The sequence below is a fragment of the Theropithecus gelada genome, chromosome 17 (genome assembly GCF_003255815.1).
Source record: "Theropithecus gelada isolate Dixy chromosome 17, Tgel_1.0, whole genome shotgun sequence".
NCBI lineage: Eukaryota > Metazoa > Chordata > Mammalia > Primates > Cercopithecidae > Theropithecus > Theropithecus gelada.
Genome location: NC_037685.1, coordinates 92,707,892 through 92,729,304, shown reverse-complemented (window position 1 = coordinate 92,729,304; position 21,413 = coordinate 92,707,892). Strand labels below are relative to the sequence as shown.

The 21,413-nt window shown below is 40.7% G+C and overlaps 1 protein-coding gene across 1 annotated transcript in view; it reads left to right on the top strand.

Moving 5' to 3' along the window:
• Nucleotides 1-16,150: 16,150 nt before the first annotated feature.
• LOC112610708 (phosphatidylinositol 3,4,5-trisphosphate 3-phosphatase TPTE2-like) overlaps nt 16,151-21,413 on the top strand; it is an 83,362-nt gene continuing 78,099 nt past the window's right edge. The window contains exons 1-2 of the mRNA XM_025364101.1: nt 16,151-16,408; nt 17,172-17,269. Coding sequence (XP_025219886.1) covers nt 16,151-16,408; nt 17,172-17,269 — 356 coding nt within the window. The remainder of the gene's footprint in view (nt 16,409-17,171; nt 17,270-21,413) is intronic.

The window sequence follows — 21,413 nt, the reverse complement described above, 5'->3', positions numbered from 1 at the left end:
TTTTTTTTTTGAGATGGAGTCTTTCCCTGTGGTCCAGGTTGGAGTGCAATGGCACGATCTCCGCTCACTGCAACCTCCTCCTCCCAGGTTCAAACGATTCTCCTGCCTCAGCCTCCTAAGTAGCTGGGATTACAGGTGCCCGCCACCACACCCGGCTAATTTTTGTGTTTTTAGTAGAAATGGGGTTTCACCATGTTTGCTAGGCTGCTCTCGAACTCCTGATCTTGTGATCTGCCAGCCTCGGCATCCCAAAGTGGTGGGATTACAGGCGTGAGCCACCACTCCGGGCCATGGTATGATTCTATCTATGTAAAGTTAAAAGCCAAGTAAACCAATCTATAGCTATGGAAATCAGAACAACTATTGCCTCTGGGTGTGTGTGTGTAGGGCGTGGACATTGGCATCAAAGGGCACAAAGGAACTTCCAGGGGTGATGCAAATGCTCTGTATCCTGCTTTGGGTTACAAAGGTGTATACATTTGTCAAAACTCATTAAATTGTAAACTGAAGAGCTGTGCTTTTTATTGTGTATGAAATATATCTCAAAGAATAATATGATCTTATGCTTTTGTAAGTTGGCTGCTCAAAAAAGACAGTTTCAAGAATCAAGTCCAATGAATCATTTTATTTTCTTTCTAGCTTCCTTCACTTCTCCTGGATCATACTCAAAGCTCACGTATGTTATTAATGAGAGAGGTTATCACACATGCCTCCCTATAGGACTCCTATTTTACATGTTATTTTATGATCTTACACATTTCATTTTCAAGCCTACATCAAATTAGAAGTAGCTGAAAAGTACAATGTGGCACATTGGTAATAGTGAGTATACCTTGAGATACCTTGACAGTGAAGGCGAAAACTAAAACCACTAAAAGTATGACCCAAGAATTAAAAACGAGTGTGGGCCTAGAGTAATTGAGACATGAATCAGACATGGCTATACATTTCTAGACAAAGGGCATCACATTTTATAATAGCATTCTTCCAGAAATGTTAAATAAAATGTAATATACTCTATTTTAAATGTGAGGAAGGATAAATACAGGATAGATTCCACAGGAGAACAGTTTTGAAAATATTTTTGTTTTGGTGCTGAAAGGGGTGAAACATCAGCTATCTGGATTAATCCAGGCAATGATTAAAGCCACTCCATGGTAGAGTCTGGGACTGATGGTAAAAGAGCAATCTTCAAGAAAATGACTGACATTAAACAACTATGTGGAGCTTCAGGCAACTAAAACGAGTCGTGCAGTACCAACAGGCAATGACTTAGCACCATGACTGCCCACATGTCATTCTCTTATTGCTGTAATGATGCTGAATGATTCAGAGAGCATGTGCTTTCCTTGAGTCACGTGAGTGTGAGCACTTCACAGGGTGAGGCCATAAAAAGGTCTTGGTAGTTCTTCTGAAAGCAAACCATTCTAAATGGGCTCTCAGAGAGTTTTCTGGATTATTTCTACTCTATATTTATTTTTGTTTTGATTTTTTATATTTTTTAGACAGGGACTCACTATGTTGGCCAGGTTGGTCTTGAACTCCTGGCCTTAAGTGATCCTTCCACCTCAGCCTCCCAAAGCACTAGGATTGCAGGAATAAGCCACCATGATGGGACAATTTTTTTTTTTTTTTAAGAGATGAGGTCTCACTTTGTCACCCAGAGTGGAATGCAGTGGTAGGTCATAGCTCCCTGCAGCCTGGAATTCCTGGGTTTAATCAGTCCTCCTGTACCAGCCTCCCAGTTAGCTAGGACTACAGGCCCAAGTCACCACACTCAGCTCAGTTCTCTGAAGATTTGATCATTGAAATTTTCCAATAAACTTGAAAAAAAAGAGAGAGAAAAAAAAACTAATTAAACTTCCTACAACAAATACTGTACAAGGAGAGGTAAAGTATTAGAGACACTTTGTTGTGTTGAAGAAGAAGCTTGATGAGTAGAATTTTCAAATAAGAGAAAAAGGCAGAATGGCCAAGAGAAAGAGATCTTCTGATTTTAAAGACTAAAGAAAATCTTGCTGAAATTAGATAGCATAATGAAAAGGAGAACCCTCCTAGTTTGAGGTATTGCATCCCTGAACTCAGATTTCTATTTTAATTAGATGCTGTATTTCTGCAGGAATGAAGGCCCCATGGAAGAATTCTCACAGGGAGGCAGATGCTGTTGGAAGGAGAGAGCCTGGAATGTCCGTAGTGGTCAAGAGAAATGTGTATGTGGGCGTGTGGGAGGGTATCAAGGGAAGTGATCACTGCCAAGCTGATTTGTTTTTTAACTGCCAAAGCATTCCCGGGATATTCTTCCTGGTTGCTAGGATTAGAGAGCTGGTAAGTTTCAACAAGATGTCTATCTATTCCAAGTACAAGCATTTTTTTTGGTAAACATATTTTTAATTCTAAAAAGACAAGGTTAAGATTAAGGAAACTTTGAAACAAAATGACCACTCACAATTCCACTACTTTTTAGTAGGTGATATGGAATTTTTGTGTTTTCTTCTAGTGTAAACACTCCCTTTAACAAGACTTTTAGGTGAGTTTCCTGTTGGCATAATATCTGTTAAAGCAGCTTCTAACGCCCAACAAGCTGGGAATAGTTCTCCAGTCCTGCATCACTCTGCATTTAGGTGGAAAGTTGAACCTCAGAGATAAATTATTAATACCTGCAAATAAAATTTCATGACTATTTTCAAGATTCTCCGTTTCCACAACTGCTGATCAGTGACTGTGTAGCTTGCTGAAGTAAAGGAAGGTAAACATTGTGGGTAAGAGAACCTCTCCATAGCTCTCCAGAAGGGGCCAAAGGGTCACCATCCTAACTCACTGTTTAAGAAGAAAACTGAGCCCCAGAAAGGTTACGGAGGTAATAAGGGCTAGAGCTCAGACTCAAACCAAAGTGTTAAAAAATAAAACTTAAAATTTTAAATAACGTTAGACTATGGAAAAGTTACAAAAATAGTGCAGAGAGTTTATGTCTAACCTTCACCCAGCTTTCCCTAATGTTAATAATTACCCAGCCATAGTTAAATGATCAAAACCAGAAAATTAACTTAATTCACACTGGTACAATACTATTAAATTACAACCCTAATTTGAATTTTATGAGTTTTCTCCCTTGTGTCTTTTTTTTTTTTTCTGTTGGATCTGATTCAGAATCCCATATTGCATTTAGGTACCACTTGTCAGTCTTCTCCAATCTGAGAGATTGTCTCACACTCTGCCTTCCAAAACCCTGACCCTTTAGAAGAGTCAGGGTCAGCACTTTGGGAGGCTGGGGTGGGTGGATCACCTGAGGTCAGGAGTTCAAGACCAGCCTGACCAACATGGTGAAACCCCATCTCTATTAAAAATACAAAACAATTAGCCAGGCGTGGTGGCACATGCCTGTAATCACAGCTACTCCGGAGGCTGAAGCAGAAGAATCACTTGAACCCAGGAGGCAGAGATTGTAGTGAGGCAAGATGGTGCCACTGCATGCCAGCCTGGGTGATGGAGTGAGACTCTGTCTCAAAAACAAAAAAAAAAAAAAAAATGGCATCTGTCAGGTCTCTCCACTGTAAACCTACTATGTTTTCCTTTGTGATTGATAGATACTTTGGAGGAGATACACTGAGCCTATGCTAATATTCTGTTTTACCTCAAACTTTCACCCAGTGATTTTAGACTACCAGGAGATTTTGCCTGCAACAATTATTATTGTGTTGTCTACTGAACAATGACTTTGTATTTTCCTCATATCTCCTGCATTTATTAATTACAATTCTCCTGAAAGGCAGAAGTATCACTTCCCCCCATTAATTTATGTATTTATTCATTCATTTCTTTATTATATTGATATATACGGAGTGATGGATATTTATTTTATTCCACTAGTTTAGAATCAAATACTATCATTATTTTCTTGGTCAAATTGTTCCAACTTTGGCCATTGGAAACCCTTTAGGTGGGCTCTTCTATCCTTTTGATCCTGTCACTGGGGAGTAGCTGTTGTTGTTTTCAGTCCTTCCTTATTTTGTGACATCACAAGATTTTCATGCTCAATTAGATTTTCCCTGACCCAGTCCTAGAATCAAGCATTTTTCCAAGGAACTCTATGAACCAAGACCTTCTGATGTAAACCTCTTGTGCTCCTTCCATTGGCTCACGTTATATCTAAAACAATTTAGACTTGAACCCTTTACAAAGTTTTTCAAAAATATACTGCAAAGACAGGTGGAGTTCGTGCTTGTTGAGTTTGTTCTAGTCGTCAAACATTGTTCATGTTACTTCCAGTGCTCCTCCGTCCACCCTATTTGTACCACCAGGATGATCCAGACATGAGGAAGATGAGAAGATATGGAAGTGGATTAAAGTGTAGACAAGGGTATGGATGTAAACAGAGGTGATGTGGATACAGATGATGACATGGATAGCGAGGCTGTGAGAATTCCTAGCTGGAACTCAAATATACACACCCAAATTCTTTTTTCTTCATCACTATGCAAATAAAAACTAGAAGGCCTTTAAAAGCAAGTCCAGAATTTTTGAACTTTAAATTTTTCTGGTTCTTCTTGACTCTGCCTGTAGAGAAAGTGCTCTTCATGACTCCAACTTTTCTTCTCTCTCTCTCCCCACCTCAAGTTGCCTCCGTCAGCTGTCTAGGCTGGTTAATGGGGTCATGGCAAACGTCCTTCTCGATGAATCTCATGCACTCACTGGATGTATATTATTATATGCCTTGTATTAGGGATGAATAAAATTAAACACATGGATGTTAGATGAGAACAGAGGTAAATTCACAGAAATTAAGAGAAAGACTGGAAAAAAACAAAAAAAAACCGCTCTAGATTTCCAATCTTTGCATAAATAATAGGACTTCACACACACACACAAAAAAACCTAGAAAAACTATTCCAAATAGATGAGTATGAAATATCTGCAGTAAGTCCTAGCTTCCATTTCAGAATCTAAGAACACTTGAGAGTAACAACTACACGGTTTCCTGGGGTATGTTATGAGCACAAGATTGTTTTTCTGCCTTATGAATAGTAATTCTATATATTTTCTGTAAAGGTGACACTATACTTTTTCTATATACTTGTTGGGGTGTGTGCATGTATGTGCACGGTGTGTGTGTAAGACAGAGATAGAGGAAAGGGGGAAAGAGAGAGAGATAATGTACTAGTTTCTTATTTTTACAGGAAATTTAATACGTGTCAGTACAAATCTAGACTGAGACTGACTCATTTGGCAGGAAGAATACGTTTACTTGCCAGAGTAAAAACAGAATGGGGTGAGATCTCAAGAAAAGGGAGTGAGAAGGCAGTTTACAATTTAAGATATGAATAGAGATGCCTTATTAAAATTATTTTCGGCCAGGTAGGGAGGCGTTGGCTCATGCTTGTAATCCCAGCACTTTGGGAGGCCAAGACAGGCTGATCCCGACATCAGGAGATCGAGACCATCCTGGCTAACACGGTGAAACTCCATCTCTACTAAAAATACAAAAGAAACTAGCCGGGTGTCGTGGCAAGCGCCTGTTGTCCCAGCTACTCCGGAGGTTGAGGCAGGAGAGTGGTGTGAACCCAGGAGGAGGAGCTTGCAGTGAGCCAAGATCGCGCCACTGCACTCCAGCCTATGCAACAGAGAGAGACTCCGTCTCAAAAAAAAAAAAAAAAAAAAACTCCACTGTTAGATATTTACCCAAGAGAAACAAAAGCATATGTCCACAGAAAGACTTGTACTTAAATATTCATAGGACTTTATTCCTAATAGCCCCAAGTTGTAAACAATCCAAATTCTGGCAGCAGAAGAATGGATAAACAAAGTGTGCTATACAGTACAGTGTACTATTAGTCAACAAAGCAAGAGAACCTTGAATACATGCAACAATGTGAGCCTTGCATCCTTTTCTAATGGAGTTGTATAAAAAGGAGCCGGTCCTAGGAGAGCTGCTGCTTCTTGTTAGTGTATTTGTCACCCTTGGTTCCTAGAAGCACGTTCTTAAAGGACTCGGATTTCCTGAGTTTGAGAGCCTACCAGATTGACACAAGGGAGGAGAGAATCCTGTTTGCAACATAGAGGACATAGCAGCTGACAAGGAGCAGTGAAGCCCTGGGCAAAGAATGGAGCTAATGGAACGTGGACTTGTCCCTCATACTCCTGAGCTCTGTCAACATATGAGGTTGGTGCTAAAACACAAACACAAGCACGCCACCTCATTGGACGCTGCTCTTCCTTAGGCCTGCAGCTACTTGCCTTTGTCTCCTGGACTAGACTCCTGGAAAGACTAGCATGATGGCTGAAAGGAAAGACGTGATGGAGAGATCCAGGAAGTGGGCCATAGGTGGGATTAGAGGGATGACTGCCTACACAGTGGAGCTGAATTTAAAAGAAATTCACCCACAAAAGGCTGTCATGCATTGATCAGCTCTGGTGGTAGAGAGTTTTGGTTAACTCTTGAGTCAGTGAGTCTCGGATAGGTGTAAAGTGTGTGCTGCAATCATAGAAAGTATGATGTGTAGGGTAAATGGCATGGCAGATTCCAAAGAATGAAATACACACATGGATTCTGTAGAGTAGAGCAGTTTACAGGTTGAAAAGTAATTGGAAGGCCAGGTGCATTGGCTCACGCCTGTGGTTCGAGCGCTTTGGGGGGGCAAGTTGGGCGGATCACGAGGTCAGGAGTTCAAGATCAGCCTGGCCAACATGGTGAAACTGCCATCTTTACTAAAAATACAAAAATTAGCCAAGCATGCTGGTATGCGCCTTTAGTTCCTGCTACTCAGGAGGCTGAGGCAGGAGAATTACTCGAACCCGGGAGGCCGAGGTTGCAGTGAGCAGAGATCGTGCCACTGCACTGCAGACTGGGCAACAGAGCGAGACTCTGTCTCAAAAAAAAAAAAATTTTTTTCAATTTCTCCTACTCATGTTGAATTTTTATCCTGACCTCCATAGTGCTTGTTTCAAACTATCTGGAAAATGTCCTCCTCCCGTTTGATCCCAACAATTATTGAGTATTTATGTCTAACGTATTCTACCTTCTCTACATCTTGTGCACTTACCTCCTCCTTTCTATCCCCACAGGTACCCACCTGATCTCGGCTCACTGTAACCTCCGCCTCCCGGGTTCAAGAGATTCTTCTGCCTCAGCCTCCTGAGTAGCTGGGATTACAGGTGAGTGCCACCACACCCAGCTAATTTTTGTATTTTTAGTAGAGACAAGGTTTCACCATGTTGGTCAGGATGGTCTCAAACCTCTGACCTTGTGAACCGCCAGCCTCGGCCTTCCAAAGTGCTGGGATTACAGGTGTGAGCCACAGCGACCGGCCTTATTTTTGTTTTTGTTTCCTTCAAGTGAACTCCCTCACCAAGTGTTGTCTGGACTATTGCTATAGTCTTATTCTCATTTGGGACTGCCTCTGAATTATTCATCCCTTGAAACTCATCCCAAGCACGTTCTCTTACTCAATAAGAGCCAGCCGTTTCTCTCCTGGTGCAGCCAGCAAATCTTGGATTAACCCATGCTATAATTCTGCCCTGAATGTATTCTAATTAATAGTTTAGGCCGGGCGCGGTGGCTCAAGCCTGTAATCCCAGCACTTTGGGAGGCCGAGACGGGTGGATCACGAGGTCAGGAGATCGAGACCATCCTGGTGAACATGGTGAAACCCCGTCTCTACTAAAAAATACAAAAAAAACTAGCCGGGCGAGGTGGCGGCGCCTGTAGTCCCAGCTACTCGGGAGGCTGAGGCAGGAGAATGGCGTGAACCCAGGAGGCGGAGCTTGCAGTGAGCTGAGATCCGGCCACTGCAACTCCAGCCCGGGAGACAGAGCGAGACTCCGTCTCAAAAAAAAAAAAAAAAAAAAAAAAAAAAAAAAAAAAAAAAAAAAAAAATAGTTTACATACTTCTCTCCACTACTCGTCTGGAGGCTGTAAGCTTCTGGAGGAGTGGGGATTGTGTCCTCCTTATTTTTGTATCCCAATGACTAACAGTATGGGGCAAATTAAGTGTTCGGTCAATGAATAAAGAAATGTACATATAGGCCGGGCGCAGTGGCTCACACCTGTAATCCCAGCACTTTGGGAGGCCGAGGCGGTCGGATCACGAGGTCAGAAGATCCAGACCAACTTGGCTAACACTGTGAAACCCCATCTTTACTAAAAATAAAAACCCTTAGCTGGGAGTGGTGGCGAGCGCCTGTGGTGCCAGCTACTTGGAGGCTGAGACAGGAGAATGGCGTGAACCGGGGAGGCGGAGCTTGCAATGAGCCGAGATTGCGCCACTGCACTCTAGCCTGGGCGACACACCAAGACTCCGTCTCAAAACCAAAACCAAAACCAAAAACATGTAAGTGGGTGAATAAATTAAGAAGTCTCCTCAGTAACACTGATGAAATATTAACTAGTAAAAAACTAACCATCAGTCCCAGCAAACATTTCTCCCTGGGGCCAACAATTTGTTACATGGAAGATCGTCTCCCTTAAGATGACGTCTTACAAGCTGTAGTTTCTCTTCTATAAATAAATTATGTTTTTCAAAATATCAAGAGTTACACTTCCTTTTGGAGGGAATTTGTAGTTCTTGTGCCTCATATCTCCATCTAGCGAAGCAAATGGGTAATACACCAATTAAGATACTTGTGTATGAATATAAGAAACACAGTTGTGAAAAAATTTATAGAAAATTATCCTTCCTTGTGGCTCACGCCTGTAATCCCATCACTTTGGGAGGCCGAGGCGGGCGGATCACGAGGTCAGGAGATCAAGACTATCCTGGCTAACTCGGTGAAACCCCATCTCTACTAAAAATACAAAAAATTAGCCGGGAGTCCTGGTGGGCACCTGTGGTCCCAGCTACTCAGGAGGCTGAGGCAGGAGAATGGTGTGAACCCGAGAGGCGGAGCTTGCAGTGAGCCAAGATCGTGCCACTGCACCCCAGCCTGGGCGACAGAGTGAGACTCTGTATGAAAAAAAAAAAAAAAAAAAAAAAAGAAATTTACCCTTCCTTTTCCAAGGTTCAAAAACCTTGAATTGTATCTACTTTATATTTTCTGGAGTTCAGCAAGTTCTTTCTTTCCCAAATAGCCTATTTCTAAATATCTGGACCGTGTCATGCTATTGGAAAATATACGGGTGTATAAAAAACTTATGATTACCTTGTCTTTCACCACTTTTAAATCAAAGAACCGTTGGTATTTGTTAACACGAATGTTATTTAGATATGCTATAGAACAATATGAATAAAATTTTTGTAAATTATGCTAACAATCCTACCAATTTAACAAATATTTATAGAGGATTTTTTATTTTTGTTTTTTGTCTTGTTTTGTTTTGAGATGGAGTCTCGCACTGTCGCTCAGGTTGGAGTGTAATGGCGTGCTCTCGGTTCACTGCAACCTCTCCCTCCCGGGTTCAAGGGATTCTCCTGCCTCAGCCTCCCGAGTAGCTGGGATTACAGGTGTCCCCCACCACGCCTGGCTAATTTTTGTATTTTTAGTAGAGATGGGGTTTCACCATGTTGGTCAGGCTGGTCTCAAACTCCTGACCTTGTGAACCGTCCTCCTCGGCCTCCCAAAGTGCTGGGATTACAGGCGTGAGCCCCTGTGTCCGGCCTCATTTTTGTTTTTGTTTTTGTATCCTTCAACTTTTTTTTAAGTTCCGGGGTACATGTACAGGATATGCAGGTTCGTTACATAGGTAAATGTGTGCCATGGTGGTTTGCTGCACAGATCAACCCATCACTTTGGTATTAAGCCCAGCATCCATTGGCTATTCTTCCTGATGCTCTCCCTCCCCCTATCAGGCCCTCCCCGCAACGGGCCTCAGTGTGTTTTGTTCCATGCCATGTGTCCATGTGATCTCATTCAGCACCCACTTATATGTGAGAAATGTGGTGATTTGTTTTCTGTTCCTGTGTTAGTTTGCTGAAGATAACAGCTTCCAGCTCCATCAGTGTCCCTACAAAGGACATGATCTCATTCCTTTTTATGACTGCATACTATTCCATGGTGTATATGTACCACATTATCTTTGTCCAGTCCATCATTGATGGGCATTTGGGTTGATTCCATGTCTTTGCTATTGTGAATAGTGCTGCAATAAACATACAGGTGCATGTATATTTATAACAGAATGATTTATATTCCTTTGGGTATATCCCCAGTAATGGAATTGCTGCGTCAAATGGTATATCTGCCTCTAGATCTTTGAGGAATTGCCATACTGTCTTCCACAATGGTTGAACTAATTTACATTCCCATCAACAGTGTAAAAGTGTTCCTTTTTCTCCGCAACCTTGCCAGTATCTGTTGTTTCTGAACTTTCTAATAATTGCCATTCTGACTGGCATGAGATGATATCTCATTGTGGTTTTGATTTGCCTTTCTTTAAAGATCAGTGATATTACTATAGAGGTATAGTAATCTATACGTATGATACTAGCATAATAGTAGACAAAGAAGCCAATAGAACAGAATAGAAACCAGAATGATGCCCATATATATGTATATATATCAACTGTATTTCTATATACTAGCAAGAGACAATTGAGAAATGAAATAAAAATACCATTTGCAATAACATCAAATACATAGACTTATTTATTAAAAAATCATAAACGCATATAAATGAAAAAATATGCCATGTTTATGGGTTGGAAGACTCAAGTTTGTTGGGTGACAGAGTGAGACCCTCAAAAAAATTTACTATAGAGGTATAGTAATCCATCTGGTATGGTATTAGCATAATAATTGAAAAAGAAGCCAACAGAACAGAGACCAGACTATACATATATTTTATATATATATATATATGCCCATATATATACACATAGTCTATTATTAGTGAAATGGTGTTAAGGCAATTAGTTCAAGGGGGAAAAAGTCTTTCCAATAGATGGTGCTTTTACAATTGGATAAACATATGCAAAATAGAAAAGAAATAAAGAAACCGGACCCCTCCCTTACACTATACACAAAAATAAATTTGATATGAATCATATATCTAAGCCAGTTTTTCTCAACTGTTCTTGCATTATCACCTTCCCTCATTAGGAGCATTTTAAGACATATTCTCTCTCTAATCACTCCCGGCTCCACCACAGCCAAAATAAAGAAAAATAGATTGTCTTTAGTTTGGATTCCCACAGAAGTGGACTGTGTGAGACAAGGATTTAAAATACCCGTAGGGAAGTGAAAACCAGACAGGGAGGGGAAGGCAACAGATACAGGCCATATTATCAAGCATGTCATCACCAGTGCCAGCTGGAGCTTACTCCCACTGGGAGCTCTGACAGCAAGTGTAGAGCATGTGCTTCAGAGTGTTCCTGTCCCAAGGTCAAGGGAGCTAGGGTATGCATAAACCACGGCGCATCAGTCATTGGTTGAGATCTCTGCTCAGGACTTATTAATCCCTTTCCCTTCTGGCCTGTTTTAAGTGAGGACCTAAAAGGTTCTGATGGCCAGGAAACCCTTAGGCAGAGTTTAAGGTGCAGGTGTGAAGTGAAATAGGGAAGCTTGAGTGCAAATGGATGGCCACCAACAGCTTCTGCTACAAATACCAAGTGTAAGCCGGGATGTGGAGTACTGGAAACTCTGACAATGGCACGATCACTTTGGAAGAACTGTTTGTTATTTAGGCTGAACATATGTATACCCTCTGGTCCAGTAATTCCACTCCTAACTCTACATCCAATAGAAGCAGGAACACAAGCTCATGAAACGATATGTATAAATGTTCATATAAGCATTATTCTTAATAGCAAAAAATCAGTAATTCCCAAATGTTCATTAACAGTAGAATGAATAAATACAATGTCTTCCATTTATACAGTGGGAAACTCTACAGCAATGAGTTTGAACGAACTAAAACTATATGCATCAAAGTGGTTGAATCTCATGAGCGTAATATTGAGTGAAAGAAGGTACAGAAGAGTATACTGAATAATTCAACTCCTAAATTTCCAAACTGGCATGATGAATTATCCTATTAGAAATCAGAAGTCAGTCAGGCAGTGGTTAGCCTCAGGAGGGTGGTAACTGGAAGGAGGCTTCTAGGTACTGGTAATGTTTTGCTTTTTGGTCTGTGTACTGGTTATGAGTACTGAGTATATACTGTACTGTATATTCACACTGTGAATGCTCATTGAACTTTATACTTGTGATTTGTGCACTTTTCTGTATGTTTTCTTACACCTCAACCAAAATGTTACACCTCAAAGAGGTCAACGCTGGCCTTTATCGCCTACCTCTCCGCATCATAAAAAGTGTGATTAAGGCAGGACGCGGTGTCTCACGCCTGTAATCCTAGCACTTTGGGAGGCTGAGGCAGGTGGATCACGAGGTCAGGATTTCGCCAGTCTGAACACTACGGTGAAACCCTGTCTCTACTAAAAATACAAAAATTAGTTGGGTGTGGTGGCATGTGTCTGTAATTCCAGCTACTCAAGAGGCTGAGGCAGGACAATCACTTGAGCTGAGATCGCACCACTGTATTCCAGCCTGGGTGACAGAGTGAGACTCTGTCTCAAAAAAAAAAAAAAAAAAAAAAAAAAAGTGTGATTAAATAGACTGATCAATGAAACAGAACTGAATGTCTATAAATCGATCCTAATACATGAGGCTCTTTACACAATGATAAAGGTGGCTTTTCAAATTAGTGATAAATAGAAAATTCAACAAATGGTGTTGGGATAAATGAGCAGTCATTTGGAACAAAAATTAGTTTAGCTCTACTTTATATCTTACACCAAGATATATTTCAGATGAACAAAAGATTATTACTATTTTTTTAAGAGACAGGGTCTTGCTTTGTCATCCAGGCTGCTGGAGTCCAGAGACACACTACAGTCTTGAACTCCTAGACTCAAGTGATCCTCTCTCCTCAGTCTCCTGAGTAGCTGGGACTACAGGTGTGCGTCACCATACCTGGTGAATTCTTAGGTTTTTTTTTTTTTTTTTTTTTGGTAGAAACTGGGTCTCACTATGTTGCCTAGGCTGGTCTCGAACAACTGGAATCAGGTGATCCTCCAATCTCGGCCTCTCAAAGCATTAGGATTGCAGGTGTGAGCCATTGTGCCAGGCCCAAAAGATTTAAATTTTAAAATAAAACAATAAAATGAGTCAAAGAAACATTAAGAATAATTTTCATAACTTTACAGTTTTTAAAAAGCACAATATAGCAAAAGACTTCCTAAAAATAGAAGACTGATGAATTAAATCGTTTAAAAATATGTGGCAAAATCCACAACAAATAAAAAGTTAGACAACAAATTGGGAAAAATATTTCCAATTCATAATGCATATAGACAGCTAACATCACCAGTGTAAAAGAGCTCTTTCAGATCAATAAGGAAAAGATGAATAAGCCAACAGAAACATGGACAAAAGTATATAAAACAGTTCATTGAAAAGAAAGAAAAGTGACTCAAGGCTAGGTGCGGTGGCTCATGCCTGTAATCCCAGCACTTTGGGAGACTGAGGAGTTTGAGAGCAGCCTGACCAACACGGCAAAACCCTGTCTCTACTAAAAATACAACAGTTAGCTGGGCGCGGTGGCACAGGCCTGTAGTCCCAGCTACTCGGGAGGCTGAGGCAGGAGAATGGCTTAAACCCGGGAGGCAGAGGTTGCAGTGAGCCAAGATCACCTCAATGCACGCCAGCCTGCCAGCCTAGGTGATAGAGAGAGACTCTGTCTCAAAAAAAAAAAAAAAAAAGGGACTCAAACGTGAAAAGATGCTAAACCTTACTCATGATGAATAGAATAAAAATAAAAGCTACAAATATATTATTCCTGTAGTACTGGAGTACACCCGTACACCAGGTATTATAAAAATATTTTAAAATACAGTCAGTTGGGAAGAGTATGGGGAAGCAGGTACTTTCTTAGGTTGCTAGTGAATAAAAGTAGGTGAAATCTTTCTGGGCAACAGTTTACTGAAATGCAGGATCTATTAATATTACAGATGAATATAGCATCTGAGCATATCATTTAATCCAATAATTTTACTTTGGGAATATATCTTACAAACATATTAGAACGTAAGTAAAATTACACACACACACACGAATTATTAATCTCATTTTGAATAGCAAAAAATTGGACCAAAAAATCCTAATATCTATCAATAGAAAATTGGTAAATAAAATGCAGCCATCCAAAAGAATAAAAAACATTTTTTTAAACAAATACGGAACAATTTCAAGTGACAAAAACAATGTGTAGGAGGTGTATAATATATAGTATCTATCATTTATATTTTTTAAAAGGTAAAAAATATACTTTATAGACTTCAAAATAAATAAAATTAACAATAGGACTACAAATTGAACTCATAAAATATAAGTGAATAGTAAAGGGTTGACTCAGCAGCTATGGGATTGCATGCCTCCAAGAAAAGACTGACTCTTGACTAACTATTAGCTCTTGAAATATCCTGCCTGATAAGAGTGTCTTTGTATACCTCAGGCCTTGGGCAATGCCAGAGTTTGTGTTAATAATGTAATTTATGGTGAGCACCTGTTTTTGCTTGCCTGGAGCCGTGGGTCATATTGTATGAGTTTGACTTCCGTAGGGAGGAATGGGTTGGAGACTGAGTATTTAGGGTCAATAGTGTGGGGGCTTCATGCCTATGTAGCTGATCTTGGACACAAAAGTTTGTGTGAGCATCCCTGGTTGACAATTCTTTGTCCATATTGTCACACATCATTGCTGGGAGAATTAAGTTCTGTTCATATAACTCCACAGGGAGAGGATAAGTGGAAGCTGTGCCTAGTTCTGCCTGGACTCTGCCCTATGTGCCTTTTTTCTTCCGAATGTATTCTACAGCCTTTCATCGTAATAAATCATAACCATGAATAGAACAGCTTGTCTAAGTTCTGTGAGTCCTTCTAGCTCATTATTGAATATGGTGGCGGCATTGGGTCCCTCAACACACTAGATAAAGTAATTAGAGAGGCATTGATCTTTTTCAGATGCTGGCATTGAAAAGGAATAAAGACTGCTTAATGAGCTAAGTATTTAGTTTAAGATGTTAGAGAAAGGGCAGCAGAATCAAGTTAAAGAAAGTAGAAGGGGCTGTCTGGCTGTTTACCATCACACTTTGCTGCCTCTCTTGGACAATCTATAGACAAGGTTAATAAAACAGTGCAACAAGTTTTCTGAATGCAGGACTGATACACAAAAAAAGATTGCATTCCTATATACCAGCAACAACAACTCAGAAAACATAATTTTAAAAGCAACATTACTAAAAATAATAACATAATCGTTATGGAATCCTAAAGATGTCAATTCTCCCAAAATTAATCCATAAACGATGCAATTCCAATAAAAATTCAAGAGGATTTTTTACAATACTGAAGAAGCTAATGTTACAATTCATGAGGAAGAGTCTATGTTTAAAAACAAAGCACCAAAGTGGGAAACTCGTTCTACCAGATTTAAATAATTATTAAAAAGTTAAGTTAAACAGTGTAGTATTGGTGCAGAGATAGATGTATAAAGTAATGAAATGAAAGAGAGCCTAGAAAGAGTCCAAATAATATATGGAAATAGAAATGACAGACATGGCATCAGAACTCAGTGGTAAAAGATGAGAGTATTCAATAAAAGCTGTGAACATTTGTGGCTGTTAATATTAAAATAAAAAAATAATATTTGGCCCTTGTCCTTAGTTCCTGACACGCAGCTCCTGAAGTCCTTGGAACCTCCAGAGTGATGACTGAGTTAATCACCAATGGTGACTGGCAATGATTATTAGGGAGGACCAAAGCTGAGTCTGCAGGCTTGGGCCGGAGCGCAGACAGTGGGAGGGGCTCTTCCTTTTGAGGCTTGTCATCTATAACTCATTATCACCGGAAGCCAGAGCCTAAATGAGCCTATCAGTTGCCTTGGGATATAAGAACACGTCTGAGTATTTATTTATCTATTTTGAGTTCGGGGCCCCTGTGTGTCTGCTCACTGCCTGTCCGCAGTTCAGCTTGTGCTTGATGCTCCCTAACCATTTAGCACAATGAAGGAACCACCGGAGGGACCTCCAGGAGGAGGCGGGGCCCAGCGAGCCTGGCGCCGGGGGCGGGGCCTGACGGGAGCTCTGCTCAGGCTTCAACGTGGCCGGCTGTTACGGTTGACTTCGCCTGTGGAAACCGAATTCCACCTCCATAGTTTCCCCAGGATATGAGTTGGGGGCCTAACCTCGCCTCTAAGGGTCAGGCGAGCTTTCTGGATGCTCTAGAAACCTTTCGGCCTGCGCAGCGGGCGGAGCTTGCCCCAATGCCCTGCCATTTCTGTGAGGGCCCACAAGGCCCGGGAGGAGCGTCAGAGTCCCCGAGGGCCCTCGCGTCACTGCCTGGAGAGGGTGCTCGGAGCCCTGCTCGGGAACTGGTCCCCAACGAGGTGTGGAACCCTCTTTGCTGGAACTCCACAGAGAGAGTGGTAATAAGATAATAATAAGACCGACTACTGTTTATTGAACCTTCACTGGTCACTGGCTGTCAGGGGTTAGGCGAGGGGTGGAATCTAAGGCCCCGAGTTCCTCTATTACAGCCATGGAGAGCCATTCATACCTGCTTAATAGAGTTGTGAGACATGGAATGGGCAAGAAACACACTGATTTATTTATTCATTTTTAAAAATCATTATTATTATTATTTTGAGATGGAGTCTTGTTCTGTCGCCCAGCCTGGAGTGCAGTGGCGTGATCTTGGCTCACTGCAACCTCCCCCTCCCGGGTTCAAGCGATTCTCCTGCGGCAACCTCCCAGGTAGCTGGGATTACAGGCGTGCCCCACCATGCCTGGCTAATTTTTGCAATTTTGGTAGAGTTGGGGTTTCATGTTGGCCAGGCTGGTCTGGAACTCCTGATCTCCAGTAATCCACCCGCCTCAGCCTCCCAAAGTGTTGGGATTATAGGTGTGAGCCACCTCACTAGGCCAAGAAAGGCACTTTAGACAGTGCCAGAGTTGAGGATTTGGCCTGTGACTCGCTGCAGTTGCCACACTGCAGTTGCCACACTGTGGCCTTAAAACAGTCTTATCCAGTCCTGAAAACCCCAGTGCCTTGGAAACATCAGGATTGGTCAGAAGAACAGTAAGTCCTTAAGGCGCCAGCCCCTGCTCCTCCCTCCAGATTGAGGGGTAAGTATCCCAAGCTCTTTGCAGGATCCTTATCCTGAATGTGGACACCCACAGTCCTGCTAGGACCTGCTTTCAGAAGAGTTGATCCCAGACATGGAAGTGCCTGATGCCTTCAGCGAAGCAAGCAGGAAAGGCTCAAGTGATGCTCCTGTATCATCCTGGTGAGTAGCCCATTTGTGATCTTTTATGCACTCTTTCATGTAGCATGTTTTCAAGGTTCATCCAACTTGCAGTGTATTAGTGCTGACTAATATTTCATTGTGTAGATATAATGTATTTTTAAACTTTTGTTTATTTTTAATTGGTACACAACAAATATTTGTACCTATTTATGGGGTACATATGTACATGTGATATGTTACATGCGTAGAATATGTAATGATCAATCAGGGTATTTAAGGTATCTATCACTTTGAGTATTTGTCATTTCCATATGTTGGGAACATTTCGAGTCTTCTCTTATAGCTGTTTTGAAATACACAATACATTGTGTTAACTGTAGTCACCCTACTCTGCTATAGAACATTAGAACTTACTCCTTCTATCTAACTGTATTAACCAACCACTCTTCCCTGCCAACGCACACACCCTTCCTAGCCTCTGGTATCTATCTATCCACCATCAACTTTTTTAGCTCCTACATATGTGATAACATGCAACATTTGTCTCTCTGTGCCTGGCTTACTTCACATAGCAATGACTTCCAGTTCCATCCAGGTTGCTGCAAACGACATGATTTCATTCCTGTTTTATGGGTGAATAGTACTTGATTATATGTATCACATTTTTTTTATCCATTTGTCTGTTGATGGACACTTAGTTGGATTCTGTATTTTTGCTATTGTGAATGGTGCTGCGGTAAACATGGAAGTACAGGTATCATCCCTTTGATATACTGGTTTTCTTTCCTTTGGATAAACAGCCAGTAGTGGCATTGCTGGATTGTAGGGTAGCTCTATTTTCAGTTCCTGAGAAATCTCCATACTATTTTCCATAGTGACTGTACTAATTTGCATTCCCACACAACCGTATATAAGAGTTTCCCCTTCTCCGCATCCTCGCCCACATCCATTATTATTTTGTCTTTTTAATCATAGCCATTCTCACTGGGTGAAGATGATATCTCATTGTAGTTTTAATTTGCATTTCCCTTATGATTAGTGACGTTGAGCATTTTTTCATATACCTGTATGTCCTCTTTGGAGAAATATCTATTTATGTCGTTTGCCCACATTCCTTCATTCCTTCATTTATTTATTGTAGTCAAGGTTTTGCTCTGTTGTTCAGGCTGGAGTGCGGTGGTGCAATCACGAGTCACTGTGGCCTCCACTTCCTGGGCTCAGATGATTCTCCTGCTTCAGCCTCCAGAGTAGCTGAGACCACAGGCATGTACCACTGTGCCCAGCTAATTTGTGTGTGTGTGTGTGTGTATTTTTTTTTTTTTTTTTTGGAGACGGCATGGGAGTGCAGTGGTGAGATCACTGCTCATTCTAGCCTCAATCTCCCGAGCTCAAGTGATCCTTCCACCTCATTTTTTGACTTTTGTAGAGATGATGTCTCACTATGTTGCCCAGGCTGGGCTTGAACTCTTGGGCTCAAGTGATCCTACTGCCTCGGCCTCCCCAAATGCTGGGATTACAGGCATGAGCCACCAAACCCAGTCTACTTTTGTATGTTTTTGTAGAGACGGAATTTTACTATGTTACCCAGGCTGGTCTCAAACTCCTGGCCTAGGCGGTCTATCTGCATCAGCCTCCCAAAATGTTAGGATTACAGGCATGAGCCATTGTGCCTGACCCTTTGCCCACTTTTAAATGGAATTACTATTATTTTTTACTGTTGAGGTGTTTGAGTTTCTTGTGTATTCTGGATATTAATTCCTTGTTGGATGAATAGTTTGTAAATATTTTCTCCCATTCAACAGGTTGTCTCTTCAGTCCATTGTTTCCTCTGATGTGCAGAAGCTTTTTAGTTTAATATAGTCCAATTTGAATACTTTTGTTTTTGTTGCCGTGCTTTTGAAGTCTTAGCCATAAAACCTTTTCCTAGACCAGTGTCCTGAAGTGCTTCCCGTATGTTTTCTTCTAGTAGTTTTATGGTTTCAGGGCTTATGTTTAAGTCTTTAATCCATCTCAAATTGATTTTTGTGTATAGCGAAATGTAGGAGGTTAGTCATGTTCTTTTGCATACATATGGATATCCAAATTTCCCAGCACCATTTGTTGAAGAGGATGTCCTTTCCCCAGTGAATGTCCTTGACACCTTTGTTGAAAATCAGTTGGCTGTAAATGTGTGGATCTATTTCTGAGATTTTTATTCTGTTTCATTTGATACCTGTTTTTATACCAATACCATGCTGTTTTGGTCACTAGAGCTTGTAATATATGTTGACGTCAGATAGTATAATGTCTCCAGCTTTCTTTTTACTTAGGATTGATTCTCTATTCAAGCTCTTTTTTGGTTCCGTATGAATTTTAGGATTATTTTTTCTACTTCTGTGAAGAATGGCACTGGTATTTTGATAGGGATTTTATTGAATCGTTAGATTGCTTTGGATTGTATGGTCATTTTAACAATATTGATTTTTTTTCTGATCCATGAGCATGGGTTGTCTTTCCATTTCTTTATTCCTTCTCAATTTCTTTCATCTGTGTTCTGTAGTTTTCCTTGTAGAGGTTTTTCGCCTACTTGGTTAAATTTTTTTCCTAGGTATTTTATTTTCTTGTAGCTATTATAAATGGGATTTCCTTCTTGATTTCTTTCTCAGCTAGTTTAGTATCGGTGTATAGAAATGCTACTACCGTTTGTATGTTGATTTTGTATCCTACAACTTTTTTTTTTTTTAAACGGGGTCTTGCTCTATAGTCCAGGCTGGAGTGCAGTGGTGCCATCTTGGCCCACTGCAATGTCTACCTCCCGGGTTCAAGCAATTCTCCTGTCTCAGCCTCCTGAGTAGCTGGGACTACAGGCACACGCAACCACGCCTGGCTAAATTTTGTGTTTTTAGTAGAGACAGGGTTTCACCATATTGGTCAGACTGGTCTTGAACTCCTGACCTCGGGTGATTCTCCTGCCTCAGTCTCTCAAAGTGCTGGGATTACACCATAAGCCACCACATCTGTCTGTATCCTACAACTTTACTGAACTCATTTATCAGATCTAAGAGCTTTTGATGGAATCTTTAGGTTTTTCTAGATACAAGATCATGTCATCTACCAAGAGGGCCAGTTTTACTTCCTCTTTTCCAATTTGGATGTCTTTTATTTGTTTCTATTGTCTGATTGCTCTGGCTAAGACTTCCAGAACTGTGTTGAATAGGAGTGGCAAAAATAGACATCCTTGTCTTGTTCCAGTTCTTAGAGGAGAAGCTGAAAGCTATGATAGGATGATGTTTAATGCGGGTTTGTCCTATGTAGCCTTTATTATGTGGAGATATTAATATGGTCCTTCAGTGCCAAGTTTGTTGAGAGTGTTTATCGTGAAGAACTTTTTGATAAAAAAGCATTTTATCAAATGCTTTTTCTATATCTCTTGAAATGATCATATGATTTTGTCCTTTATTCTGTTGATGTGATATGTCATCTTTGTTGATTGGTGTATGTTGAACTACCTTTGCATTTCTGGGAAATCCCACCTGATCCTGGTATGTTATCTTTTTGATATGCTGTTGGATTCAGTTAGTTAGTATTTTGTTGAGGATTTTTACATCTATGTTTATCAGGGATATTAGAGTGTAACTATCTTTTTTGTTGTTATTGCATTCTTATCTGGTTTTGGTATGAGGGTACTGCTAGCCTAGTAGAATGAGGAAGAATTCCCTCCTTTTCAATTTTTTGGACTAGTTTGAGGAGAACTGGTGTTAGTTTGTCTTTGTAAGTTTGGTAGAATTTGGTAGTGAAGTCATTAGCAGTGAAGTCATTGGGTCCTGGGCTTTTCACTGTTTGGATACTTTTTTATTATGGATTCAATTTCATTACTCACGATTGGTGTGTTCAGGTTTTCTATTTATTCCCGATTCAATCGTGGTAGGTTGTATGTGTAAAGGAATTTATGCATTTCCTCTAAGTTTTCTAGTTTATTAATATATAGTTGTTCATAATAGTGTCTGATGATTTTTAGTATCTCTGTGGTGTCAGTTGTAATGTCTAGTTTTATTCATTTCTTTATTTCTTTATTTTTTGACCCAGGGTCTCACTCTGTCACCCAGGCTGGAGTGCAATAGTGTGATCCTGACTCACTGCAGCCTCAAGCTCCTGGTCCGACATGATCTTCGCACCTCAGACTTCTGAGTGGCTGGGACTACAA